The sequence below is a fragment of the Pezoporus occidentalis genome, unplaced genomic scaffold (assembly GCF_034315485.1).
Source record: "Pezoporus occidentalis ecotype Australia unplaced genomic scaffold, CSIRO_AGI_Poc_V1 ctg43, whole genome shotgun sequence".
In the NCBI taxonomy this organism is placed as follows: domain Eukaryota; kingdom Metazoa; phylum Chordata; class Aves; order Psittaciformes; family Psittacidae; genus Pezoporus; species Pezoporus occidentalis.
Window position 1 is genome coordinate 1235835 of NW_026915758.1, and position 27759 is coordinate 1263593.

The following is a 27759-nucleotide window of genomic DNA, read 5'->3' on the forward strand; positions in this document are numbered from 1 at the left end:
CATTGTGAATAAAGTTACTCATAGATAATGCTAATGACAACATTGTATGGCAGTATCCTCCATCTGTTAGGTACATGGTCCATTTAGATATTTCCTGGTATAATTTATAGGAATTTATTAATTCTACTTTTAGTATAGGGCAAGATGGTCCTAAAAGATCAAAATATCAACACACAGTTAAAATACATTTTTAATATGGAAGAGTTGCACTTCAAATATCTAGCCTTGATTCCATTGATCCTCAATTCTTTTCTTTCTTTTAACATTAAATGCTAAATATTCTGTGTTGTCTCTGAAGTAATCCCGTGGTACATAAAATTCTACTTTTTATGGAGGATCTGAAAATAAAGATAAAAGATGGTTGCTTTCAAAAAGCTAACAAGTTGTGAAACAAGGTAAGATTGTTTAGCTAATGATGGACTTAGTTCATTAGCTGTATTAAAAATACAATTCATTTACAACCAGAATTTTTTTTCTTTCTCTCCATGAACACATCAGAGTGTATTTATTTAATGTAAGAGATTCTTGGTTGCACTTTGATACATTACTGAGTGTCCATGAGGGGCTCCTTCCTCCCTCCATCCGTGCATCAGTGCAGTCCTTTCCCCCATGACAGCACTAGCAGCTGCTTTAATTATCCAGTAATCGGAGAAGACTCTTTGTGCTATGCTAACTTCTTCTTAGCAAGTTACAGCAGCTCAAAGAGCAGTCAATGTGTCTATGCTGAGTCACCCCTTTCCACTTTTCATGGAACTGCAATCATAATGTGTCTTTGGGGAAAACCATTAATTAGTGAGATGCAGCATTAATTTTATATTTATATAAAGTTTTTGTTTTGCTTTTCTCATAACACTTTTTTTATTTTGACTTTAAATACAACATGGTTACTTCACTGGTATCCATTTAGAGTACTGTCATAGTCACTTTATAGTCATTACTATAGCCATGTCAACCATTCTTAGTGCATTCTTTCACTGTTTCCATTTTTATTGTACTGGGTGTGAGAAACATTTTTTCATTTTAGTAATCTTTGATTTAGATTATAATTTCTCATTTAGTATCAGATGAAATACCAGTCATCATGATGTGAGGTGACATGTCAAATGATGTAGGTCCATCTGACCCGCTATGTCAGGCTTCATCAGTTGCATTTGGTAGGAGTTTTTCATAAACTTCCACAAGGCTAACATGTAATCCTTTTCCTTGTTCCTTCCTAAAACTCTCCTTTATAATACTGCTTACAAAAAAAAAACACCATTGCTTGACAATAGTTATAATGTATCAGCAGTCCCTTATATTGATCATGTCCCTTGTTTTTGTTGTTCTCTGTTAGTGGCTTCTTGTCTCAGAAGGTGAATAACTTGGAAGCAGACAGTTGGTTTTCCACTTTTTACAATGAAATCATGCACAGTTGTGTTCTAATGAATCTTTAAGATGCCTGAGTGTTTCTGTTACAAGAAGTGTTAGTTTAAGACTGAGATTTTTTAACATGGAATTTCTGGTTGGGGTATCAGAATTTGAATGGATGTTTGAAGTTAATGTTGACAGAGGTTAGCTTCCCCTTATATAGATTTGATGTTGCTGATATATAAATTCTCATTCTGAATTCAGTCTTCAGGCTTCTTTGAGAGTTGTCTGAAGCAATCAGGTCAGATTACTTAGCAGTTTGAGATTTTTTGCATGTTAAAAAGTGTTACGTTGTTCTTTCTGCAGACAGTGCAGCTCATTATGGGTTCTGTTCGTTTTCTAAACAACAGGGAATGGATGCAAGTGGGCTAGTATTTCACCCTTCAGTATCAGTATGCAAATGGAAGTCATACTCTAATAAATCTCATTTGTTGTATGTCTTTTTTTCCCCAGAATTTCAAAGAATATCCCTACAACTAAAGATGTTGAACCTCTGCTTGAAATAGATGGAGATATACGGAACTTTGAAGTGTTTTTATCTTCACGAACACCTGTTCTTGTGGCACGTGATGTAAGAACATTTTTGCCATGTACTGTAAACTTAGATCCCAAGCTACGAGAAATTATTGCAGGTGCGTATCCTCTCAAATGGGAAATGACATTATTATTTCTTTCCATTTTAAGTAGAGCTACTTTGCATGTTACACAGAATCCTGATTTGTTCATCAAATCAGTCCGGTGGATTGTCTGATTTGACTTCAGTAACAGGCCATTCAGTTTCACTTAGTAGCTTTGCCGTAAAGGCCGGATCATACTTAGGCTAAAGCTTCTCTTTTGGAGCAGGAATTCATTCTTTTTGATTTGAAGACAGCTTTAGCAGGTGGAGGAAACCAATACACATTTTAGTAGCACAGATGCAAGTTGGCTTCCAGATCTTTGTTTGCAATTTTGAATAGCACCAATAAGATCCTGTAGAACCAAAGCCAGTGAAACAAAGTGGAACATCTCCATTTGGATGTATATCCTACTAGATACCCATGCAGTTGGTACCTATGAGTTACTTTTTCGCCTGCTATAGTATTATATTTAGATTCATCCTAGCATGAGTGGTTTTTATTGCACAGTGATTGTTACACAGTTCTCTCTACTTGCTTGTATTCTCAAAAAATGCAGTCAGGTTCAGCTATATGCTGTTCTGCAGAAAAACACTGCTCGGCATTAAATATTCTGAGCATTCACTGCTATTGTGGATTGATGTGACATGTGCTGTGGCACTTGTTGTCTGATCTTAGGGATTGCAGTTGCCTCTAAAGTAAGGGTAACGCATCCTAACATTTCTGCCTGTTAAGAGATGCTAAAGCTATGAAGAAAGACGGAATTTAAAATAGGATTCTTATGAGTCAAGTCAATAGTCTAGGTGGGAACTGAATTACGGAATTAATGATTCTTTTTGCCTGTCTTTTCTGTCATGACACTTTTCTTCAGTCCTCAGCCGGAATCTGTTTTTTTATTTTATTCAGCTTCCTTCTCTGCACTTGATAACTGCCATGGGGTAGCCTGACTTCGCTCAAAAGCTCTGTCTTGTTAATCTCTACAGAAACAGTACAGGTCTGACTATCACGTCAGAGACATACTTAGCATGATGTATTCCTGCATTTCCTCCCATTTGGTTTGGGATTTGTAACATGTTCTCTCTGAGAGAGACTGTTTAGAGGCGTTTAATATGCTGCATAAATTCATGCTATAAGTTGCCCTAAGTCTCCTAAGGCCTTCTGTGTAGATGTGATCCTCAAGAGAAATCAACAAATGGCATTTGACGTTCTACTTGATGAGTTCTGATTGGAGTTAAATACACAAAAATGTACTCCAATGAACTGGCAAACAAATCAAAACTTTTTCAAATACTTCAAGCAAAATTCTTTCTCTTTTACCTTTTTTATTTTTCAGATGTTCGTGCTGCAAGAGATCAAATGAATATTGGAGGACTTCCTTATCCCACATTGCCTTTACACGAGGCACCTGCTAGAGCAACCTCTCTGTTCAGTCAGCCTTCCTCAGCTTGCTCTTCTACAACCTCTTTCAATGGACCTTTCAATAGTGGAGTTTTATCACCTCAACCTCACAGCAGTTACTATAGTGGTATGACGGGACCTCAGCATCCATTTTACAATCGGGTAAATAATCGAGAACCAATTAACATTCTTTTGATTTAATCTGGTAATACTGCAGATGTCATCTATAAAGTAGTAAAAGACGCATGCAGGTTTTATTTAGGCATGGAGAAAAGTCCAAAAGTTGGTAAATTTCACAGTACTGTAGTCTGGAGGAGAATGTGGTGAACTGCACCAGAAAAACAAATTACCATGGGGAAAAAAGGTCAGATCATTTTGAGACACTCTGCTCACTTGTAGGATATAGCAGGTTGAGGTTTTTTTCCTTTGATTTTTCTGAGGTGAACTGTGTTCAGTTGTTCACATAGTTGCTCACAGGCATTGGAAGGGATCCTGGCCTTTTCTTGGTGACTTTGGTTAAAACATACAGAAACTTAAGTGGGGGCCTACATCACAAGAATGTATGTCTGTCTTCCCTTTTGACTCTTTTTGAAGTTATTCTGGGATCTTTTCCCTAAACGAGTATTGCACTAGTTTAAAGGAATTAACAAAAATTGCATTAAAAGTACATTTCTGAGCTATTTCTGAGCTTCTGAAAACAAGTCCTGGACATGGCTCCCTTGAAAATTCTGTGTAATCAGATTGAGTCTAAACTTTCTATTTTGGTGGGATGTATGCAGTATTTTTACACTTTATTTTTTACTTTTTTTTTTTCTGCAGTCCTGTCGGGGGGTGGGGGGGGGGAAGTAGGAAGCTGATAAAAGTCATAGCTTACTTCTGTGTACGGGAAGTGGTCTCAACTTCAAGTAGATTTAACCATAGGTATATGTTTAAGTTAATAAGCTGGAAAGAAAACAGAGTTATTCCTAAATCAGTGTTTGTTAACCAAGGCAGAAAAGAGTACACATAGCACAAAGCTTTCTAAGTCATCTGTTCTAAAATTATTCTTCTGTACCTTCAATATAGTGATAGTATACTGTTTAGTTGAAAATAACTTTGAGACATACACTTTGTAGTCCAACACGGATAAATGCTTGCCACACAAATCTTTATGTTGATACTAGCTCAGATTTGTTAAAGTAGGTGTTATACAGAATGCAGGTACTGTGTGGCAGCTCTGTTTTTGTGCCTGTGTTACTGTACATGACAAGTATGGGGTAATATGTTGTTGAAACTTGTATGGGTTTTTGGCTCTAATAAGCATTACAGAAGCAGTTATTGGTGAGTCATAAGCTGTTCTTCCCATCAGGTTGTTTGTATCAAGTGCATACACAAGCATGCTTTCTTTTTTGCCTGATGAAGGCTAAAATACTTCTGGTTTGCCCTTTGTCTTTGAAATTTTATGCTGCCCTTCTAAGGTATAATTCGTTGTAGTGTTTTACACTTTCAAATATGGACAAAGAGCTGTATTCACTACCTTGGAGTCATAAAGGTACGGTCATGAATGTCACATACTGAGATAAGTGATGAAAACTACATAATAGTAGGAAACACAGGCTGAAAGGCTGTTTCCTTCAGTGGTGTTTATAAAAAGAACAGCAACTAAAGAGTAGGTTCTCCCCAGTAGAAGTTTCTGGGACAGGTATTGTTGGTCATATACCTGTATGACACAACATAATAGGTTCAAATGCTTCTGTGGAAATGCCTGAGGTCTTACGCAAAAATGCTCTAAGTTCTGGGGATAGATGCCATATTCTGACCAGTAAGTGATTCCTGTCCTGCTGTCTTTAAGCATTAGTTTGTGCTTAAGAAAAAAGCCTTTGAGCTGCTGGGGAAAATAACTGTATATTTTTAGGAAATACAATTTTTTTTTTTTTTATGTGTGTATGTTTCTCCTTTGTTCTTTATATGTCCTTATGCTAGTTTCCAGTGACATAATCTATTGATTTTGGGTTAAAGCCCCATTCTCCCTCTGTATAGCTGTGAAAGAAAGATAACAGTCCTGTTTGCCAGCTCTTCAGCTTGGCACTTTGGCTCTCAGTGTAGGACTATACTGGACATGCACATTTTACCACTGTCTAATGTCATGGCAACAAGCTGGATTCAAGTTCAGCTTCTCAAAATCACTACTATCATGGATCTTTGTGGAGATCATATTTCTTATGGGGAAGATCAGAGCAGTAGGCAAGTCTAAGTGGGATTTCCTGGGTGGGAACTAGAAATTCTGGTGTGTGAAGACTTCTGTTTTTTCCAGAAGAGGACCAAATTGAGCAAATTCTTTGATGTCTTGGAAGAATAATGAACACCACACTTACATTTTATAGCCTATTTGCAGATTTGGAAAGCAGCTCTAGACTGGTTTATGCTCAACATGTGTTCATGTCGATCTCATGTTTTCATGATATCTGTACTTCAAATGAATATCGAGTCTGTAGAGTTTAAGCCTATAACAGAATTAATCCCACAGTTGGGAAACAGTGGAGTAGCTGAAGTGGGCTCAAGGCATAATTAGAAATTATGAAAGAATTGTGGGATAATTGCCTATTCGCCAATTATTTTTTCATTGCTTTGTAGTTTGATGACTCGCAACCACCAAACAGGTGCTCACTACGTGTTTCAGTGGATAGGCTTTGCAGTGAGAGCTAGGCACTTGAATGCAGTACAATCATTAAGTATTTCATGCTTGGGGGGTTTCCATGCAGTTTAAGCTGTTAGTGGAAAACTGAGGTATTAAATTACTCTAGAAATAATACTCTAGAACTTTTTCTGAATAGATTTTTATTTCCAGAATATACCATAGAATCTGTGCCTTTTGGCAGTGAAATAATTTTACATCTGTGAATTTTCTGAACCATCCTATGCTAGCCAATAACTGTAAGGCAAAGGCTAGGTATTAGTTCTTCTATTTAAAAAAAAAACAACACCAAAACTCCCCTGTTTAGGCTAATGGTTACGATGCATATCATGTAATTTCATATGTTGTAAAAGCATATGAATTTTTTTGTGGGTAATTGTGTGAAAGCGTGCAGAGAGACTCCCTTTAGCAGCTAAGGATATAGAACCATTTGTATTTTCCATAAATTGTTCATAGTTGTAGCATATGCCATCTAAGTAATTGCTGTATGCAGGAGTTAAACTTGAATTTCTCAGTTCATTTCTAGCTGCTTCTGAATGCAGGGGTTTTTTAGTCCTTGTTGACTAATCTGAAGTGGACTATTTCCACAAATTGTACTCTTCCCTCATAGATTGGCCCTTGAGTCTTAAAGTTCTTTATACTGAATGTGGTGCAGTGGGGTAATCAGAATCTTGTCATGTGCAGAAACACAAGCCAGAAAGCCAGATATATTCTGTTTTGTTAAATAACTGGAAAATGCAGTTTTGAAAATGCTGTGTATAGAAGCATCAGAAATCTGTAATACAGACATTGTTTTGAGATTTGTACATTCGGGTTGGGTTTGGGGGGGTTTTTTGGTTTTTGTTTTTTTTTCATAACTGCACAATGAATTGAAAGCAATGAAAGCTATAATTCTGCTTTTTCTAATGTCTAAAGACTTTATTGCCTTTCAGTACATTGCCTTAAAAGGGAATTGATAAGGACATTAAAATCTTAGATTTTTAAATAAAACTCAAATTCACAGGTTAAAACAAAATTTCACAGTATTGGACAAGCAGTTTGTACTTCTTAACTGCATTACTTGTAAGGTTCATAACTCTGAAATGTGTGCTCATGCATCTGTGCACACACATACACACACGTTTCGTTGCATGCCAGTGGGTAGCATGTGAATTTTAGAAAACGTATTTATACGCTTGGGTTTAGCACAAAGATTGGAGCGTATGGAGTCATTTCTTCGCATGGAAGTGTATTTGAAATTCTGAGATCTCTGTATCTTCTAGAAGTGACTTTAATGAAAGTTTTAAGTTCTCATTCGGACCCTTTACAATAATGTGCAGATGGGACTTTTTGAAACTTGGGTAGTGTTTGTTTTCTCAAAATTTGTTAGTAAAAAGGGATAAAAAAGTACCTGGTTACAAAAATCATTATAAGAATTTACTGATATTTGTTGGGGAAAATGTATGTTTTACTTTTTTATATATTTGTTTTATAACAATTAATGTTGTCCTTTAAAAATGGTATTTGTATTGAACAATATGCATTAACATATTTCAGACGAAGCTCATATATTGTCTGCTATGAAAATCTATTTATAGATTTATAAAATCTGGTATTGGTGGAAGCCTTCAGATTGGTGACCACAAATATCTGAAGTTCTGGTGGTGCTGTTATGTATCACACTTTTTTTTTTAACAACTCTTTTGGGTATTATGAATCATTCTGAGTTTTACTGAGTATCTGATTTTGAGTTTAGCGTGTCAGAATGAGCAGAATTATCAGAATTGTCTTTAAATTATCCTTTGCCCATATTCAAAATAGGTGTTAGAGTGTAGCTATCAAATCCACTCCAACCCTGTTTCTCCAGAGAAAAATGCCAGAGAACCCATGGGGAGAGTACAAGGGGATTGGTTGCTGAGGGATTTTGAAGAACTCGCTCCAGAGCTTATGACTGAATTCTGTTCAATGCAAAATGTAAAGCAAGCTATTAGTAATTGCTGTTTTCACTTTATTAAACTCAACTAAAGGATGTGTTTTGTTGAAATAATTTTTATTTTATTACTACATTTTGATTTGTGTAATTGTTTGTCCCTTTTTTGTTACATTTTTTTTTTCCATAGCCATTCTTTGCCCCATATCTTTACATGCCAAGGTATTACCCTGGCAGTTCTCATCTCATCTCACGTCCACCACTAAAAACGAGTTTGTCCAGAGATCAGAGCAATGGCCTAGTAAGTATTTTGAAGGATAATTCGAATACTAACCTAGACAATAAATATAGTGAGTAATGAATATGAAGGTTATTAATGGTGATTCACTATTAGACAAGTACATGCTCTGTATTATAAATATTTTAAACAAAGGTGTTATTAACATGTAACCTAAAATGTATTTTGTTTTAACTTTAGAAATTCATCACAGAGGAAAACCAATTTTAACCTCTAAGTGTCAGTATTAGAGGAGTGTGACCTGTAATACTGGCAGGAAAACGTTTTGATGAAAATGCCAACTGTACTATAGTAAATAAATTGATATGGTGCAATATTGTAATTTTATCTTCAATTTTTTTAATAATAGAAATTCTGTAACATCCAGTGAAGATAAAATGGCATCTTTTAATGTTGGAAAGAATACTAGAAATTGGAAGGCCAAAGTAGAAAGCTAAAATGAATGTTTTAAATATTTAAGTAAAACAAAATACATTTTAGTAAAAATACATTTTATCTTAAGTATGCATCAGTTGTGGCTTGGTTTTGCAAGTACATATAATTCAACTTTACCAGTTGAAAAGGAAAAATGAGCAGACTTTTCTAGCTTCCTATAAAATAATAAAATTCCTATTTAACAGTATTTATTCTACTAACAGATGGCTGTTCAGATGGAATTAAGAGATGAGGAAAGCTAAAAAAGTAAAAGCCTCACTTGTCGATCACTTTAATTCTAGGATATTGATACAATGAGCAAAGCTATTTAAAAGGTGGTAAAATGTTTAATCTCTTGAAGAAACATGTTTCTGTTGAATTATGTATTTCAAGATCATTCTCATTTACTGTTTGCTTCATATTTTTTGTTGAGCCCTTGATCATTTTACCCAAACCATGATATTTTGTTGTTGTTAGGATGTTATCAAGGAGGATGCTGATGAGGGGCTTCCTTCACCCACAGACCCCTCAATGGTAAATGAGTAGTCATGTGGTGTGGAAATTTTAGCATCTCATTGCTTTTTCAGCAGTAATGAGTCTGCATTAATCGTAACTGCAGTTCACTAACACTGCATCAGTGGCTTTGGTGGGCAAATAGAGTAGTTGAAAACTAATGTAGTTTGTGAATGAATTTAAGAGCTAATATTTCACTTATGTATATTTCTCCTTGTAGATTTCCCCTTACCTTTCTCAGTAGCTGTGGTTGAGCTTTCAGTAAAGAGAGTGTTGTGGTAGCTAGAGTGAAGAATGACAGCTGGTCACTTAGGGCTTAGATTTGTTTTCTCAGCTTTAGTCAACTGATCCCTACTTCTGGTGACATAAAGCTATTGCAGTTAACACACTATAAAGCAACTCTCAATAGAAAGAAAAATAAAACTGCCAGTCACAGGCTCATTCTTGAGTCAAAATGCTAGCATCTACCTTTTCCATAACTTGTTTTTGGTTTATCCTAAGGATTTACAGAAAGATGTCATCTTTATGGGTATCTGTTTGAACTCTAATTGTGGGAATCAGTGGAAAATCATTCTCTGTTACCAAAACAAAGAGGTTAATATCATTGCCCTTATTTCTCTAATAGTTGCTGCCAGTAGATGTTGGCAAGAGGTATAGTTTGATCTTGGCTTTTTTTTTTTTTTTTTTTCAAGTAAACCATTGCACGAAAGTCTTTCCATTGTTGTGTTGTGGGGAAAAAAAAACCACCCCCCACCTTCCCCCCACCAAATTCCAAAGCTGTGTTTAACTGCACATAGCTGTCATTGAGCAGCCACATATGGGTGCTGCAATGGAAAATGTACCCTGAAGTTCTTTCTCCCAAGTCATTAGCTGCCTTGTGTGAAGGAATGACTTTGGAGTCATTTTTTCTTGTAGTACATTTTTGGAGATGCTGATGCCTCCCCTGTGTTTGATTCATTGTCTCAGTAACCCATTCTCTTTCCAGTCCTTTGCAGCTTGTCAGTGAGGAAAAAGTAACTACTTCCTGAGAAAGTCTTAGGATGATGGCTGAAGTATGTGTGTAACAGTGAATGTGAGAAGGGACACAAGCTTGGAAGAGTGGGATTTAGTTTCAGGGCAAACTAGTGAATGAGCTCCGGCAGCAGACCTGCACCTGGTTGCTCTTCTGCTTGCTGCTCTGAGTGTGTATCTTCAGCACACACATAGGCTGCGGTTTCAAAGAGGAGTTTAAAAGGCTCATGTAAGTTATGTAGTCTGGTGGCTGTAGGTATGAAAATGCAGGATTTAGACTATTAAAAAGAAACTTTGTTTGAAATAATGATAACGGAGAATTTTATTAGATTTGTTTTTTAGTTTAATTTATACTACGGTCAATCTGCATAGCACAGCACATCAGATCATACACTTTTCCAAGACTTAGCAATATTTAACCTGCAGTGTAAATCTGAGCTTTTGCATTTTTTGAAATCTCTTGGGTAGCTGTCAAGAACATTTGTTAGTAAGGGTATGGTATTCTGTGTGCCTGGGAGGATGCCTTATCAGGGTTTCATCTGTCTAAAACCACTTCTTTTGTAGACTTTATTGAAATTTCTGTGACAAGAAGCAGTATCATATTCAGTTAGGACCTTCGATTATCCACAGGTGATGGGCGCAATAATTTTATCCAGCTATTTAGGTAGCTCTTAATTGATGGGTCATTGCTACTATATAAGTGATACAGCTTTTATTTATTAAATGGATTGGGGCATGCAAAGTAATGAAATAAACGAAAAATCTGTACAAAGTAGTTAAAGAACACCAAGATGTGTAATTGGTTTGGTGATCGAAAACAAGAGGAGCGTGTAGAATCAAAACTGTCTGTCATTCAAAGCTGGCAAGGAGCCAGAAGTGTTACAATTTTAGTTGTGTGTAAAATAGAGAATAATTATTATTTTGAATATTTAAGCCTTACAGGGCGGAACACCAATTTTGTCAGGAGTATCATTTTTTTTTATACAGCTCATCATTGCTGATCACTGCATGAGCTGACAGAGCTGTGTCAAGGATGTTACACGATCTAGTTAAGGCCCTGTGTTCTTGTCAGTCTGACACTGGAGTTGACCGAGTCCTGAAATTTCAGATCTTATTCATTAGTCTTGTAAAATCAGCATAAGTGAAGGTTAGCTTAGTGGAAATCAGAAATATTTTGTGAGCAGTCATCCTCTATCAAGAATTTGACTTACACCACCTTCTATATTTGGATTCTGTTGCTGATGTTAAGACTTGTCTATCTTAGACTGTAGTTTACTCTTCTTTACTGAATGGAACAAAACATAAATGTCAAGGTTCTGTACCTGGGTCAGGGCAATCCCAAGCACAACTGCAGGCTGGGAGGAGAATGGATTCAGAGTAGCCCTGAGGAGAAGGACGTGGGGGTGTTGATTGATGAGTAGCTCAACGTAAGCCAGCAGTGTGTGCTTGCAGCCCAGAAAGCCAACTGTATGCTGAATCGAAAGCAGTGTGGCCAGCAGGTTGAGAGGTGATTTTTCCCTCTCCATTCCTCTCTCATGAGATCACACCTGTAGTGCTGTATTCAGCTCTGCAGCCCCTAACACAAGAGGGACATGGACTTGCTTGAGCAAGTCCAGAGGAGGGCCACAAAGATGATCAGAGGGATGGAGGACCTGTCCTGTGAAGACAGGCTGAGAGAGCTGGGTTTTTTCAGCTTGGGGAAGAGAAGGCTCAAGACATTAGAGCAGTTTTTCAGTACTTTAAGGGGGCCTACAAGAAATCTGGAGAGGGGCTTTTTACAAGGGCATGTAGTGATAGGACAAGGGGGAATGGCTTTAAACTGAGAGTAGGCTTGATTAGACATTTTAGGGTATTGTCTGAAATCGCTGACAAAAATTGAATTGACTTAATATGTCGGCCTTTGCACATCTGTGATGGAGACAAACATTCATTTCTGCTGGCTTTACTATAAAAATGGTTATTTCTGACAGGAACTGCAGAAACTGTGCAGTGCTCTTCTGAAGAGTGTATAATTGGATTGTAGCGTTACCAATATATGTTCATAGTATTCCCTGTTATGTTAGAAATTAAACTAACATTAGCAGTGAGTATATGTCATAAAACTAATTGTGTGCTTTAGTTTGCATTGTTAATTATGACTTGTTAGGATGCAGCTTGTCGCAATATAATTACTTTGTTTAAATATTTTTTTTCATACTGCACTGAATATAAAATACCTTAAGATGTAGTATGTGTGCTTTGAATGAGAACTGACATGGCCCAGATCATGTAGCACAGACGCACATACAGTACGCTTTTAAGAAAGTGGAAGTGCTTCTCAGAAATTGGAGCATGAATGAAAATGTGTGTCATGGGAGTTTTCTTGTGTGGATTTTCCAGGTGCTTTTATGTAGTGTTTTTGTGCTTTGAATATTTGTTCTTGAAAGAAGTACTTTTTCAGTTCTGGGTAGAAAATGGGGGAGTGGGGGGATTTTTTTATTTTTTTATTTTTTTTCAGGGTTTGACATGGATTAAGTTTTCAAAGTTATTTGAGGTCTGTTGGTGGTACAATGTGACCTTGAAATAGAATGTTTGGTTAAAAACAGGATTTTCCGTCAGAAACATAATGTAAAGCTTTTATGCAAGCAAAATACATTGTGTTGTTTTCTTACAAGTACAAAATGGAGTAGTCTGCTCATAGGAAAATAGTATTTGTATAGCATATACTCAATGTATCATCTGAAGGTCTATCTTAAATGTTTCATTATGTTACGAAAATATACCGTTTGTGCCCTAACACTGATTTCCTCTGTTTACTTCAAAGTGTGTCATCTGTATTTTCAACCTTTCTGCTGTCACTTTAAGCTGTTGTTTTCCTTTCATTCTGTTTTGTCCTTTTCTTGAAGCTGTGTAAGTCTGGGTTAAACAGACAGGTACAGCCACTTTCTGTGAATTGTCATTCCCTGATTTCAGAGTCATTTTGGAAGCTATCATACTGGCGCTTCATGCTGGGCTGTCTGTAAACTAATGCTCATTACTAGCCTTGAGGTTTGTTTTGACAAGCTGCTTTTAGCTTTTGCATGGCAAATACTTTTCAGACTAATGTTCTCTAAGCATCTTTAACAAAACCACTAAGGCTGAAAAATGTGTCAGTTTAAGTACAGTTTTAATTCACTTACATGATGACAATATCCTAAAGCTATTACATTACTTATTCTTCAGAGAATGCTTTTTATAAAGAATGATTTGGGTTAATGTGCATCTATTTCAAACAGTTCACACTAACAAAAATAGTCTAAATATTTTAGTGCTTTTCTGTATTATTTTTTAATACACAGCAAAGTTTCTAAACTAACTCTAAATGCATGCAGAGTGATTTGTTCTTCACTGGTAAAAAATATTTTGATCTGAAGGAAAGCTGTTAAATTAAAAATGTTTAAAACTTTTCTTCATTTATTTGTAGATACATGATAGATAATGTATTTAATAGATTCAGAGAACTAAGGCAATTGCTTGCACGCATTGCTTAGGGATCATTTATTTTAGTAGTGCCACAGTGTAATTTTAGCTATAATGATTTCTTTTATTTCAATTGATAAGCTTCCTTTCACAAAATAATTAAGATTTGAATTAACTTAATAACTTTTCTTTATTGATGTATTATCTAACTCATACCAATAGTAAATAGTGTGTCTATGGGGAATTAATAGACAAAATAGTATTCTGAAGGAAAACTCAGGTTTTTTTTTTTTAAGGAAAAATACAAATGTATGTTTAAAAAGTATATGGTAAATAGCTCCAGGACGAAGCTTCGTTCCATCATCTTCGTTTGATGGTTGGCTTATGTCTTTAACATGATAAAGATTTTAGCTGTACTAAAAATCAGACCAGATTAAGACCTACATTTCCTCCTTTAGATGCTTAATATGATAACTAGTTAGATATTGCAGGCACCTAATAAGGGAAACATTGCAGAATCTGAAACTGTCTTGTCCTCAGAAGGAGTACCAAGCCCCTAAGTTTGCAGTAAGACTGCAGTGGCATTATAATGCTTAATTTTTCTGCACTAATTTAGGGGGACTGCCTACCCAGAAAATGTTTGTCTAGTATCCAGTTGGCATCAAATAAAAATGTAAATGGTCAAAGGAACAAAGATGAGTTCCCCAGTTCTGTTTTCAGGCAAGTGTGCAAAGGCTTGGAGTCCCCACAACTTCTTGTTACGTTCTAGAATGAAGTTGGTAGTTTACCAGTTTTGAGTCTATTACAAGCACATCTGGCAGAAAAATTATGAAGACTTACATATAATAACATCTCAACTGTGAAACTCAGAATAGCTAAGGTGGGGAGCATGCCTGCCTCCCCAGATCAGGTATCTCTGTTAACAGTAAGTTAGAAATAACTTTGAGGTTAAATGGTAGTAGATAGTGAGGTTTTGGATTTGCTGTCTTGGAAGTAATACTTGAATAAATTCTTCTTAAATATCATGGTTTAGAAACTCAGATATAGTTAATGCCATTCTGTGTGATAATCCTTGGTTTTCATAAGCAGTATATTTGGATCTATTAATTTATATTCTGAAAGATTAAATAACTATGAAGTAATTAAATAAATGTAAAAAAGGAAAAAAGTATCGTGACTAAACCAGTCTTCATTGGTGATTTCAGGAGTATATGTAACTTAAGTCTGGATAGTCAAAATGCACTTTTACATCCCAGGGTTTATGCATGTGACTGATGAGTTCTGAAGCTTTAGAAGCATTTTTGCATCCTCACAAATTGAGCTTTGTTTGGTGCATGGCCTACAGTGCTGAAACCCAAACTTCACTTTCAGAAAAAAGCGGGGTGCCACTGTCCTTCCAGGAGAAGGGCATACAAATATTTCATAGCTGATAGAAATGGTTCTGATTTTGCTTTTAGGAATTTGGAATCACTAGCATAACAGTTTAGAGCTTTGCACTTTGCTCCTACTTAATGCACAGGTCCCCATCCAGGAAGAATGGGGTGTTTTGAGAGCATACTATCCTAGTATACTGACTGCCTACAGATGCATTTGTTTTGCTTTCTCCAAAATTCCCAGAAGCTGGCAACATTAAGAGGACAACTTCTGTGTTACAGATCTGAGTTGTGAATAATTTCTACCTCGATCTTGCCAAAGTTTGAGATATATGAAGCATCCTTATAGCATCTTGGAGGGCAGTGGCAGTGCTGCTGTCTGTTTCTGTACTGTGGTACACAGCTCCTTGGCTGATCTTGCATAAATGGAGCTGAAGGAACCTCTGGAAAATGGAGGTTGCTAAAATTACCCAGTGAATCCAAGTAACTGAGGAATTATGGTTTAGGTCATCTTGGATTCTAAACCAGGAGTTTTTAAGACAGGAAAATTGAAAATGTGTCTGCATTATTAAAACAAACCAAAAAGCAAACCACCAAAACCCAAACTAAATACTAAAATCGGGGGACACTGATCAAAAGTGCACTTGAAATTGATTAACCCTTACTTAATATTTCTGATTCTGATTTTTATGCTGCTTTTCTTAAATAATAGAGAGTTATTTTCTCAGGCAGGACCCAGAATGCTGTGGTTTTTTTCTCATATAAATACCTATAAATAAATGTTTGCCAGTATATAGGTAGTTTGATAGTAATTAAAAATGCCTGTGCATTCTTATTCTCATCCCGTTATTTTAAAATGTAGTTGAACACAGCTTGATATGTGTTAGTGTATATTGTGAAATTCTGGGTGTGCTGAGTATCTGAACAAATCTCACGTGCACATTTTCTCACTTCTTACAGGGAGCAGGCACAGGGTCGACTGCAGGAGTATCGCACGTGGCTCTGAGCACAATGAGTGTGGAAGCTGTGTGTGAGAAGCTAAAGCAGATAGATGGTCTGGACCAAAGCATGTTACCTCAGTACTCTGCAACTATTAAAAAGGTATTAGCTGAATTTCGTTGATGTGTTTAGTACCTAAACATGGAGATAAACATGGAAATATTTAGTTGCCTCTTTTCTTGAAAATACTTATTTAAACGCATCAGATGTCAAATCAGCATCCTGACTTCTACACATGCTAAGTTTGGAGGACAATTAAATACAGGCATATATTTTTTCAGAGCAAATGCTCTCTCTCAAGGAAGAAAACCAGAAATATAAGTGCTGATGAGACTTTATTGTAAGAAAAGAAGCAAGAAAATGGTTTCAAAATTGCCATGTTAAGTAGGGTTGCAAATATGTTCTATATTCAGGTAGCAACATCTTTTTCCCCATGGGAAATTTGCACATCTCTTGTAAATGAGTATTGAAGTTGTTCCGTTTGTCTCTTACCGCATTTTTCTGCTGCTGCATTTTTTCAGAGACATTAACACTGAATCATTTTTGTGTTTATTACTTTTTTCACTGTTCTTTGTGCTTCTTTCACAAAGAAAGAAGGGAAAAATACGAAGGTTGTCATTAGTGAATGTTTTTGCTGAGCTTGCTTTATCCTGGTATCCCTCGTATCTTAAAAAATACAGGGAGGCTGTTGATTCAAAGATTAAGAGACAGTTTTATCATAGGAAAAAGCTTCAGTGATACTGCTTAAAGTAAGAAGTAGAATGTCAGATTGCAGCTCATTAAGTATAGCTGCAAAAAAATCCAGTTGCTTTGGTGGCTCTAGAGCACTAAAAGAGTGTGTGCTCATCAGTTATCTCTAATGAGATGTCCCTTATTTATATTTTTACATTTCTTACTACGAGATCATGTGAAAAGGAAGAATGAAAATGGCTCATCCTGGTCTTGTTCCTGGTTTGATTAAGACCGTCTGCTGGGATATGGGAGCAAAACCACTGAGACCTATCAGACTTAGCAGAGCTCTCAGCTTGGGTCTTCTGTTTTGTGGCTACTGTCCTAAGACACGGTTCCTCTTTTACCTTCTGTCCGTCCACTGATGCATAGTATAAAGAGAAACACTTACCATTTTTACGTAGTGAAAAGGGTTCTGTATTGAATCTGGTGCTGTTGGAAGTTAAGCACTATATAAACATGCCTGACATAAAATGGTGTTTAGGCACTTCTGTGTTGATCTCTGAATGATGATAGAAGTCTAGTCTTCTATCCCCAGGTATCCCTGGTGATGAGAGGATTGCAAGCCTGCTTTTATGCAGGGAGTGATCTTTGATGCCTCAAGCCAGGGGTCAGATGGTACCTGGGACATAACTGTGTTATTACCTTCAGATACTTGGGTGTCTGCAGTCCATTTGTATTCTGAGTCTGGGTAAATGTAAGCAGATGACTGTGGCTTATTGTCTGTGAAAATTTCTACCACTGATATGTTATTTCCGTATGTCTGTTTATAGAACACAATTGCATTGCTTTTCATGTACACGTTTGTGATGGGTCTAATGTTTTCATGACATACAAGTTCTTCTTGTCCATCGGCAGTCATCAGTAAACATTCTCTTATAAAAGCATGTATTTATTATACAGGATTGGACTAAAGAATGATGTTGGGGAGTTTCACTAGTAGTGCCCGTCAATATATCCAATTTTAATTACCTTTTTAGTCTGTTACTGCCACACCATAATTCTTGTTTTAGTAATTTACATTATTTAGTTTTATTGTTTTAGGCAAATATAAATGGCCGTGTCTTGGCTCAGTGCAACATTGATGAACTGAAAAAAGAAATGAATATGAATTTTGGTGACTGGCACCTGTTCAGGAGCATGGTAAGACTTTCTCTTCAGTAATCAGGTCATCGTCAATTAGTCTTTTTCATTATGAACCTTAGTTTCTCTCCCCTGCCCCCACCTGTTTCTTTCTTCTTATCATCATCTTGAAGGTGATAAGTATTATCTTAAAACATGCATGCATTTATTATTTTGTTACTTTGTCTTTTTTCTTGAGCACTTTAATGAAGGACTGGTTGCCTATGGATTTGCATCTTAATTGTGAACTCTGCAATTTTGCCTCCTCTTTCTGTAAGATCTGTTTTTCCTGTACGATTCCCTTTTCCCTTCAGTTATTTTAATGAAAGTGTCAGAACTTGATTCTCTTTGAAGCCTCTGTCCTTCTGTTAAAAGTTAGTCAGGGAGTTCAAAGTATATCAGTGTGAGGAAGAGGACAGCCAGGCAGGTGAGGTGCATGGCACATAATTGCTTAAGCGTGATTTTTAGGGAAACTGAAGCTAAATGTCAAGCCAATGAGATAAATGTACAATATTCAATTGACATATATTTTATAATGTGAGAATACTGTATTGCGTGCTATTATTGAAGCATATATATAGATACCTAATTCCCCCCATTTCTCTCCCCTCAGTCTGAGAGTACAGTGAGGGTTATCATCACAGCAAACTGTGTTTTCTCTTAAGTATTTTTAGTATATGGTCAGTTTTCTGTCTGAAAATAACAGTATGTCTCTCAAGTGCTAAATCAGTCTTGAAAACACTGAAAATGTCCAGATGAGATTTATTGTTAGATTCAGGCTGATTAAGCTATAAACCAGAAGTATTTAGGTTTGCTTTTAAATTTGTAATTAATTACTTGGTTTTTCAAGAATTTAAGTGTTTCCTTTTAAGGGTCTGGGCAGTAATAAAAGTAATACATAAATTTAAAAAATTATTAAATATTAAGATGTGATTCGCAGTAGACAAAGAATGCACTAGAGCTGTGAATGGACTTTTTTCTTCACAGTTTTCCGTGGTCACAACCACATATGCAAGTACACTTTTACAGTTGTGAATTCCTTTTTCCTATTTTTAATAGAATTCTTCTTTAAGAGTTTTGAGAACTTCTGTTTATATAAATTACTGTCTCTTTTTGTGTTAAGATACTTGAAATGAGAAATTCAGAAAACCAGGCTGTTCAGGAAGATCCTCGTGGAACAACTGAGCATATTAGCACTGCAATTCCTCATAGTGAACTTACTCGTCGTCCTGGGCATAACACTGAGTTGCCTCACACTGACCTTACGGGTCTTTCTGGTCAAGCTCCCTACACGCTTAACTTCAGCTTTGAAGAACTCAATACAATTGGTCTTGATGAAGCTCCTACACGACACAGTAACTTAAGTTGGCAGGTATTTAGTAGAGAAATGTATTTTGCTTGCTAAACTGTGTGGTAAAGGGTTTTTTCCAGTCTTGGATGCAAACAGGTCAAGAAGTAAGTCTGCTGTGACAGTTCAGATACTTTCAGTTCCCAGTCTTGGCAAAGACCTTTTTGCAGAGATGTAAGCTCCAGTCTTACATCTCTGTCTTAAAGACACTGAGTCAGTGTCTTTAGCCTTTGCCATCTAAAAACTGTTCATCTGTTGCAGTAATCACTCTTCAAGAGAAAAAAAATCAAAACTCTCATACTTTTCCCATCTATCTCAGGCTGATGTTCTGCATGATTTCCGCTTAGCGTAGCATTCGGACTTTGTGTATGAAATATTTTAGCTACATGCTAGCCAGATGTTATGCTATTGAAAGGATTACAGGTACATTTATTAGGGTTTTTTTTAAACAGACAACTATAACCATGACATCAGAGTCTTGTCCTGTCAGTGCAGTATCTGTTCATAGACTCTAGAGCTGTCATCCTTCCCTAATTATAGTTTCTGACATTGGTTATGGTCAGTTTTCTTCTGTATCTCATGAAATCACCCAAAGTATGTAATTTTCTTTTGTCCTTTTTAAGAAATCCAGACAAATGAGCTGGTATCTAAATAGAGATTAGAATAAAGAATTAACAAACAAAACAAAAAGCCAAATCTAAACATTTGGCAGTTTTTTAATCTCTGGAACTCTAAATTAGAAAATCATGAAGGTGCATCAAAATAGGAAAATACCCCAAATTGCTAGCTATAGGTGATATTTTTAATATCCAGAATTCAGAGGTAGATTTCTATCCCAGATACCCCTGTGGATGTCATGCATGCTTGTGTGTGTGTATGTGATTACCCTTACTGCCTATTTCCAGCAACATATCAATGTATGTTTTTCCAAACCAAAGTGGCATGATTCACATTTGTTATGTCATTTTGTGTCAAAAGCACAGAAGGACATCAAAGAAAATATATTTTTAAACACTCTTTAAAATGTGAGTTTAAATAAAGAGTGCTTCTGATGTCCATATAATTATCTGAAGTTGAATCAGAAGAATTAGAAAGGTAGTTTCTCCTTAAGAAAACATGAGAATTTACCTGCTGGAATTTTTGAAGTTGATACTGATAAAAAAGAACATTGCTGCTTCTCTGTTTTGGTGAGTTGACCCCGGTTGGATGCCAGGTGCCCACCAAAGCTATCACTCACCTCTTCAGCTAGAGAGGGGAGAAAAGATGTAATGAAAAGCTTGTGAGTCAGGATAAGGACAAGGGGAGATCACTCACCAGATACTGTCACGGGCAAAACAGACTGCACTTGGGAAAATTAGCTTAATACCAATCAAATCACAGTAGTATAATGAGAAATAAAACCAAATTTTAAAACCCCTTCCCTTCTTCTTGGGCTTAACTTTACTCCACAGTTCTCTACCTCATCCCCTGTCCCAGGGAGACAGGGAATGAAGGTTGTGGTTAGTTCATTACATGTTGTCTCTGTCGCTCCTCCCTCCTCAGTGAAGAACTCCTCACACTTTTCCCTCTTGTGCACTGCAAAGTTGAGCAGGTTTTCTAAAGCACTTCCTGCTTAAGTCAGTGCATCAGCTCCAATGCATGGGGCACTGCACTCTTCAGTAGTGAGCATCCCCATTATATGTGTGACATGAAGCCGTATGTTCAGCCACTTTCTACTCCTTTACTTTGTTCACCTAGACCTGAATTCTAGTACTTAATAGATGGCTTAGATCCTATGCCTATGGAGTTCTCTATGTGCACACTAAAGGAGAGCAGACTTGGGTGCAAAGAGAAATATGTTTGTCTGAGAACTGATTTTTTCTGAAATCAGCTATATGCAATGGAATATTGCCAGGATATATTGAAGTACGTAGGATAGAGATCTTTTAAAAATGTGTTTGAGAGATGCTCAGCGTTTAGATGAAGTCTGTCTTTAATAAAAAAATGCTAATTTTATAACGTACAAAAATGCGTTAGAAAAGCCCATCTTGACATACAAATTCAATTGTTATAATTATATACTCAAGAGAGTTAGCCTAAAATGCACTGGATAAAATGCTTGTTTTGTGGTAATCTTCCTTTATAAGGACCAACAATAAGAATACTTTGTAAGTTTAGTGAATGTGTGTGTGATTGCATATATATGATTATAGTAAGCATATTTTAACTATAGCATTCACAATTTCACTTGCATAATCTATTCACAGCAACAAAAAAATAAGCACATACTTAATGCATTGAATTATTTAATTTAAAAATATCAGTAAAAATAGATAATTCATTTAACTGTTGTCTCTCTTCTTTCTTTCTTTTTTTTCCAGTCACAAACTCGCAGAACTCCAAGTCTTTCAAGTCTTAACTCTCAAGATTCTAGTATCGAAATATCAAAGCTTACTGACAAGGTACAGGCAGAATATCGAGATGCATATAGAGAGTATATTGCTCAAATGTCCCAGTTAGAAGGAGGTGCTAATTCTACTACAGTAAGTGGTAGATCCTCCCCTCATAGTTCAAGTGCCTTCTATATGGGGCAGAGTACATCAGGAGGTTCATTGCATTCCAGTACAGAACAGGATAAAGGAAAAGACAGTGAACAGAAACAAGATGATGGAAGAAAGTCCTTCTTGCTGAAGAGGAATGATGTTGATTACAGTACTTCAGGTGTTTCTACTAATGATGCGTCTCCTTTGGATCCTATTACTGAAGAAGATGAAAAATCTGACCAGTCTGGTTCCAAGCTTCTCCCAGGAAAGAAGTCTTCGGAAAGAACAAGTATTTTCCAGGCTGCAGATTTAAAGCTCAAAGGAGGTACTCTTCGGTATCAGAAACTTCCAAGTGATGAAGATGAGTCGGGAACTGAGGAATCAGATAATACTCCGCTTCTTAAGGAAGGTAAGGATAAGAAGACAGATGGCAAAATTGAAAAGCAGCCCAAATCTCCAGAACATGGATCTGAACCTATTAGAACCTTCATCAAAGCAAAGGAGTATTTAACAGATGCCCTTTTGGATAAAAAAGATTCGTCTGATTCTGGTGTAAGATCCAACGAAAGTTCTCCAAATCATTCCCTCCATAATGAAGGAGCAGATGATTCACAGCTTGAAAAGGCAAATCTCATTGAGCTTGAAGATGACAGTCACAGTGGAAAGAGAGGAATTCCACACAGCCTTAGTGGCCTTCAAGATCCAGCTGTGGTTCGCATGTCTATTTGCTCAGAAGATAAAAAAAGCCCTTCTGAAAGCAGCTTGATTGCAAGTAGCCCAGAAGAGAATTGGCCAGCTTGCCAGAAAGCGTTTAATTTAAATAGAACCCCTAGTACAGTAACCTTAAATAATAACAGTGCTCCAAACAGTCGAGCTAATCAAAATTTTGAAGAAATGCAAGGTATCAGAGATTCACCTCAAATTGTCCTGCACCCTGGCTCAGGTTCCAGTTCAACTGCAGTTCACAATGAGAACCTGAAGAGTGTTGCTCACAAGCGGAGCCAGCGTTCAAGTTATACCAGGCTTTCAAAAGATTCGTCAGAGCTCAACACTGTTACAGCCTCAGAAGGGGCTGGTTTTGGAGAGGAAAGAGAGAGTATCCTGTAAAAAGCAGCCAGATTAAACCAGAGTATGCCCATGAGTTGTAGCTTGCTATGAGTTCTTTGTCAGTGTGTGGTTACATTAAGCTTTGTAGTTTAAGCTTTCAATATTGTAATACAAGTTCTAGATTATTTTCGGTTATTTTCTTGGAGAGAAGAAGGAATTTTTACAAGCAGCAAATTACTTCAGGCCTTCCCCACATATAAAAGCAGTACTTGTCAGCATGGAAAACTAGTTCTTTAAGATACTGTGCAAAGGTTTGCTCACGGGGAGATGTTACAAAAGTATGGTTTGCTTATTAAAATTATTACGTGATTTTACTTTTCTGTTGGGATATGTGTTACTTATCCTTTCTAAACATTCCAGTTAAGTCTGCATACTTGCAAGTAAAGTTAAAGCTTCTTTACTGTTTGATATGAGAGATGCCAGAAGATGAAATACCACAAGCTGTGATACCCTTTGCATTAATTAGTGGATTAATATGTGCAACATATATCATATATGTTGAAATTTGAGTGCTAAGATACCTGTTTGGCTATAAGTATGCTTTTACACTCTGTATGTTCAGTAATCACTGTTGACTTTGTGGACTTTGGGTAGAGTTGTGATAAGTTCGTAAGGAGCATTGTCTTGATGTGTCATTGGAATTGGCAGTTATTTATAGGGTAATGCCTTATCACTGATTTAGTGGATCTGTTATTTATTATAGGTACATAATTTTACAGTCACTGGTCTAAATAAGTGCAAGCAACTGAGCTACATTAGAATACTGTAAGGATAAAGTATGAATGATGTCTGAGCTTATGGACTATCTGTTGCTATGCATGATCTTTCCTTGGTACAGTGTTTTAGCATTTGGTTAGGGAAATAAAAGTAAGTAGTTTGCCATTTTAAAAATAATGTATACCTTTGGAATCTCATCAGAGCTCTGTGCCAGCTTCTTTATTTCTCAAGTACAGTGTTTGAAGATTTTTATGTCACCTAAGAAATGTACCTGAATGTTATTGTAGCAGCTACTTGTACGGTCCAGTGAAATCTGCATGTTTTTGAGGAAGAATTGTTCAAACTAGGCTCTGGTAGTACAAAGAGAATAAAAAAATAAATTGGCATGCTGGGTTTGTGTCCAGATTCATATTTATTGCAGTATTTTGTTTCTTCACTTGATAAAAATGTTACATCCATATTGTTTTGGTTTAAGTACTTCACGGATTTAATTTAAAAGTATGCATTAAACCAATATTGTTATTAATACAGTACCAAATAAGCATCAAGTATAAAAATACATTTGATAAATGGAATTGTCAAAGCAGACATTTCTAAAGGAAGTGCTGTGAGCTGCAGAGATGTGGCCATCTCCCGCTAGTCCAAAGCAGTGATCCTACTGTTTGTGGCAGTTAACATGTGCTGGTGGTTCTGCACAGCTTTGTCTCTGTCCTAGTGCATCTCCAACCAGATGTCTCCAGCCGGGACCATGTGGTTGTGGCCTTTGTTATCCAAATCAAGAGGATACTTCCCTATGCCAGAATCAACAGAGAAAATCTGGCTATATCTATGCTCTTTATTTTTTCATTCTGTGGATGTCTCATACTTAACAGGCCTGGAGATGTGATCTATACGTTTTTGGGTTCTGTTAAATTGGTGCGTTATTTGATTGAATTAAAATGTGCTCATCAGAGTATTACAGAAGTACTAGAAACTTGTGTGCACATATCTTTATAAATTAGAAAGATTGTTAATTTAACCAAAAAACCACCCAAAACAAAATAGGTGGGTGTGTGGCTTCATGGTATTTTCCTGAATCTTTGGGAACAGGGTTTGGGGGTTTTTGTTTCTTTGTTTAGGTTCTTCCTATTAAGAAAAAGAAAAAAATACATTACACTGCATTCTGGAATTTTTGAGATGTAAAAGCTTTTTACAGAAAGATACAAACATTGTTTTAGAAGAGAGGACAAGAAGTGTAACCTTCATATAGAGAAATGCACAGTATTGATGAAAGATACCAATTATTTCAAATCATTTTGTCTGGTCACGTCCTCAAATAATCCAAATGGATGAATTTTAAATTGTCATGTTATTTTCCTTGAAGTTTTATCCCACAAGTCTTCATAAAATACCTGCATTGGAATGAAATAGGTAGTTGATTGCAAAGCTTTTCCGTGTTCTATCTTGTATTCATTAATACTAGTGTAGTTGCTTACCGTCACTAAGAAACAGTAGTTACAACCAAAGTGCCTGAGGTTGTACAAGGCTAAATGTAACGTTCTATTTGGGTCTGTAGATCCTCTCCCCTGTATGGGATGTAGGTACCTAAAATAATTTTGATTCCAAGCAGTGGTTCTTTACCCTCTTTAACTGCATTATATAGTAATGCTTGCTGTAGTTTATATAATCAGATGCATTCATGGCATGTTATTTAATGCCTTCCTAGCAAAGTCCCTAGGGTCAGCAAAATATGAGTGCTTCATGACCAGTTCAAGGACAGTATGCTACAAAAGCTGATTGTTAATAGCACAGTAAATGTAACTGACTCTTAGAATCTTTTACTTGCATAAAAATAACAAGACAGAGTGCATTTTTCTTCTCCACTGAAACATCTTTTTAATTTTTTTATGCAGGTTTTCATAAAAAAATGGAAGCTTAGTACTTTGATACAAAGAGAGGAAAAGAAAGAGGAGAGAGAAATGGAGTATTTAATACAGCACAGTAGTAAGAAGTGTTTTTTAGTACAAAATAGAGATATACTTTAGTTACTGTATAAGTTCAATGAATTTTTCACATGTAAAATATGAAAATAATATTTGCAAGAATTAAAAATACACTGCAGTTTCATAGCTGAAACTTGTCTTTTTCTCTGCCACAGTTACTATGGTTACTCGCTTGCTTAGTTTGTTGCACAATTCTTAGAGTTAAGAAACCATGAACAATTTCCAGTGTTGAAATATTAAATGTTAGCTCTGTAACTTGTGGGAATCATGGAGCCCAAGAGTTCCATGGAGAATGGAAATGGATGAAGAATATAAAACAATAAGACAACTGCAGGCTTATTTCTGGTACTCGCCACTTTCCAGAACATTTGTAATGATAGTTTATGTATCCACTCTAATTTTGGATGACTGAACACTTCAGGAACTTGAAACCATGACTTTGTTGCCTGACTGAGTCTGAAGAGCACAGTTTGGCTCGTCCTCTTGTTCTGATGCTTGGATATGTTTGCATGGAAGGGTGAAAACAAATCTGTTTTGAAAGGAAAAATTGGATGCAAGTAACATTCCAGAATTTATGTGAGACTCTTGAGGCTGTTTGCCAGCCTTTTCCAGGGTTGCAGTTTATGAAGAAGGAGGGGAGGGAGATTCATACATCCCACATGTAAAACTTGCAACAAAATAATGATCTAGTAAAATTCCTGGAGACTCTGGAAAAAGGTTTCTAATTTGTCCCTGGCCTGCTCAGTCTGGGGTTTCTGATCATGCTTTGCCCATGCAGTAGAATATATATGTGCTGTTAATAAGTTTTCAGTCCTTACCTTAAGTTTTCAAATACAGACTTTTTTGTTTGTTTGTTTGTTCCTTCTCTCATTTTTTTCATTGTATAATCTCTGGAAGACTTCCCTGGGACACACTTAGAATGGGTTTATACACCATGCTGAAAATACGTGGTTTCTCTTGTGGTCTGGGGTTCTGCAGTTTACTTCTGTCCAAAGTCTGTTTTTTGCCTTTGCACCTCTGATGGGAAGCTTTCTGGACCTTACGGTAAGCATATGGGAAGTTCTTTGTACAGCCATGAGACACACAGGTAGAGGATCCCAATAGCATCTGTTATCCATAGTCCAGCATGTTGCACCCTGTGGCCTTGATCATCTTCATCAGCTTTATCATCTGTGACACATTTATTTAAGTTTCTAAATACATTACTAAGAAATTGCCAAAGAAAGTAATACCTGGGTATTTGAGGTCTTTTAACTGAAAGCCGCAGTTGTAAACAGAAGTGTTAATACCTAGTAGTGAATTTCAGATATGAGAGAAATACAATGTGCTAATAAGTGTAAGATAAAGCCTGCTGTGAGGATCTTTTTCTTTTCTGTGCCAGATAACAGCTGCAGTGGGGAAAGCTTGGAGGAAAATTCAAATTCCAGTTAAGCAAAGAAGACTGGAAAGACTGTGGTATAACCTTCAGTACTGTTTTCTGTTAGCCTTGTGCATTATATTTTCTAGATCAAAATCTCTGTTAACGTCTATTTCATCAGTATATGGGCAGGGTGGGGATAATTTTACTTAGAATCTTTATCCATGGGAATACAGGAGAGTTTCATAAGCTTGATGTGTTCTCAGAGGTTTCTGAATTTCAACAACAAGCAGAAAAAAAAGGGAAGTGGGTGCTCAAAAATTTTAATTGTATAAATTATATTTAACCATGTGCCCAACAGAACTAGGATTTTCTAAAGACTAATTGGCACATAGATATCTCAGTGTTAGAAAGATTGTTTTAGCTATTTAACATCCAGGTAACTTTTCCATTATGTTTATCATGCAAGCCGTGTATGCAATATGCTCTACTACCCTTTGGTTAACAAATGGAAGCAGGTTACAGGAGTCGAAATGTAAAGCTGATGAAAAGCTCATAGGTTTTTAATATTTTTTTTTTTCTGAAGCATATTTCTTGTTTAATTTCACTGCTCTTTTGCTTAGGTTGCTTGTGATTGCTTTATTAAAGTCTCCACATGAAATTCTCTAATAGAGACGTGTTTATTGCCGCTTAGCACAGCTTCTGGCACTGTAATGATTCAGTCCTTTTTGTGGTAAAATATAAGACTAATAATAGAGGAGGTTTTCTGTTTTTATTGAGCTTTGAGTCTGTCATCTATATTTTCATTTGCAGGTCTGACTCCTATG

The 27759-nt window shown here is 36.4% G+C and overlaps 1 protein-coding gene across 4 annotated transcripts in view; it reads left to right on the forward strand.

The window, feature by feature from the left end:
- Nucleotides 1-23984, forward strand: part of KIDINS220 (kinase D interacting substrate 220) — an 80343-nt gene extending 56359 nt beyond the window's left edge. The window contains exons 23-31 of one of the 4 annotated variants that reach the window (XM_062634532.1): nucleotides 1861-2039; nucleotides 3355-3581; nucleotides 8193-8303; nucleotides 9192-9248; nucleotides 13124-13150; nucleotides 16010-16150; nucleotides 17822-17920; nucleotides 19023-19271; nucleotides 21608-23984. In XM_062634532.1, coding sequence (XP_062490516.1) covers nucleotides 1861-2039; nucleotides 3355-3581; nucleotides 8193-8303; nucleotides 9192-9248; nucleotides 13124-13150; nucleotides 16010-16150; nucleotides 17822-17920; nucleotides 19023-19271; nucleotides 21608-22876 — 2359 coding nt within the window. In that variant the 3' untranslated portion in view covers nucleotides 22877-23984. The remainder of the gene's footprint in view (nucleotides 1-1860; nucleotides 2040-3354; nucleotides 3582-8192; nucleotides 8304-9191; nucleotides 9249-13123; nucleotides 13151-16009; nucleotides 16151-17821; nucleotides 17921-19022; nucleotides 19272-21607) is intronic. The other 3 variants (XM_062634533.1, XM_062634534.1, XM_062634535.1) reach the window with 3 other exon arrangements.
- Nucleotides 23985-27759: the final 3775 nt, after the last annotated feature.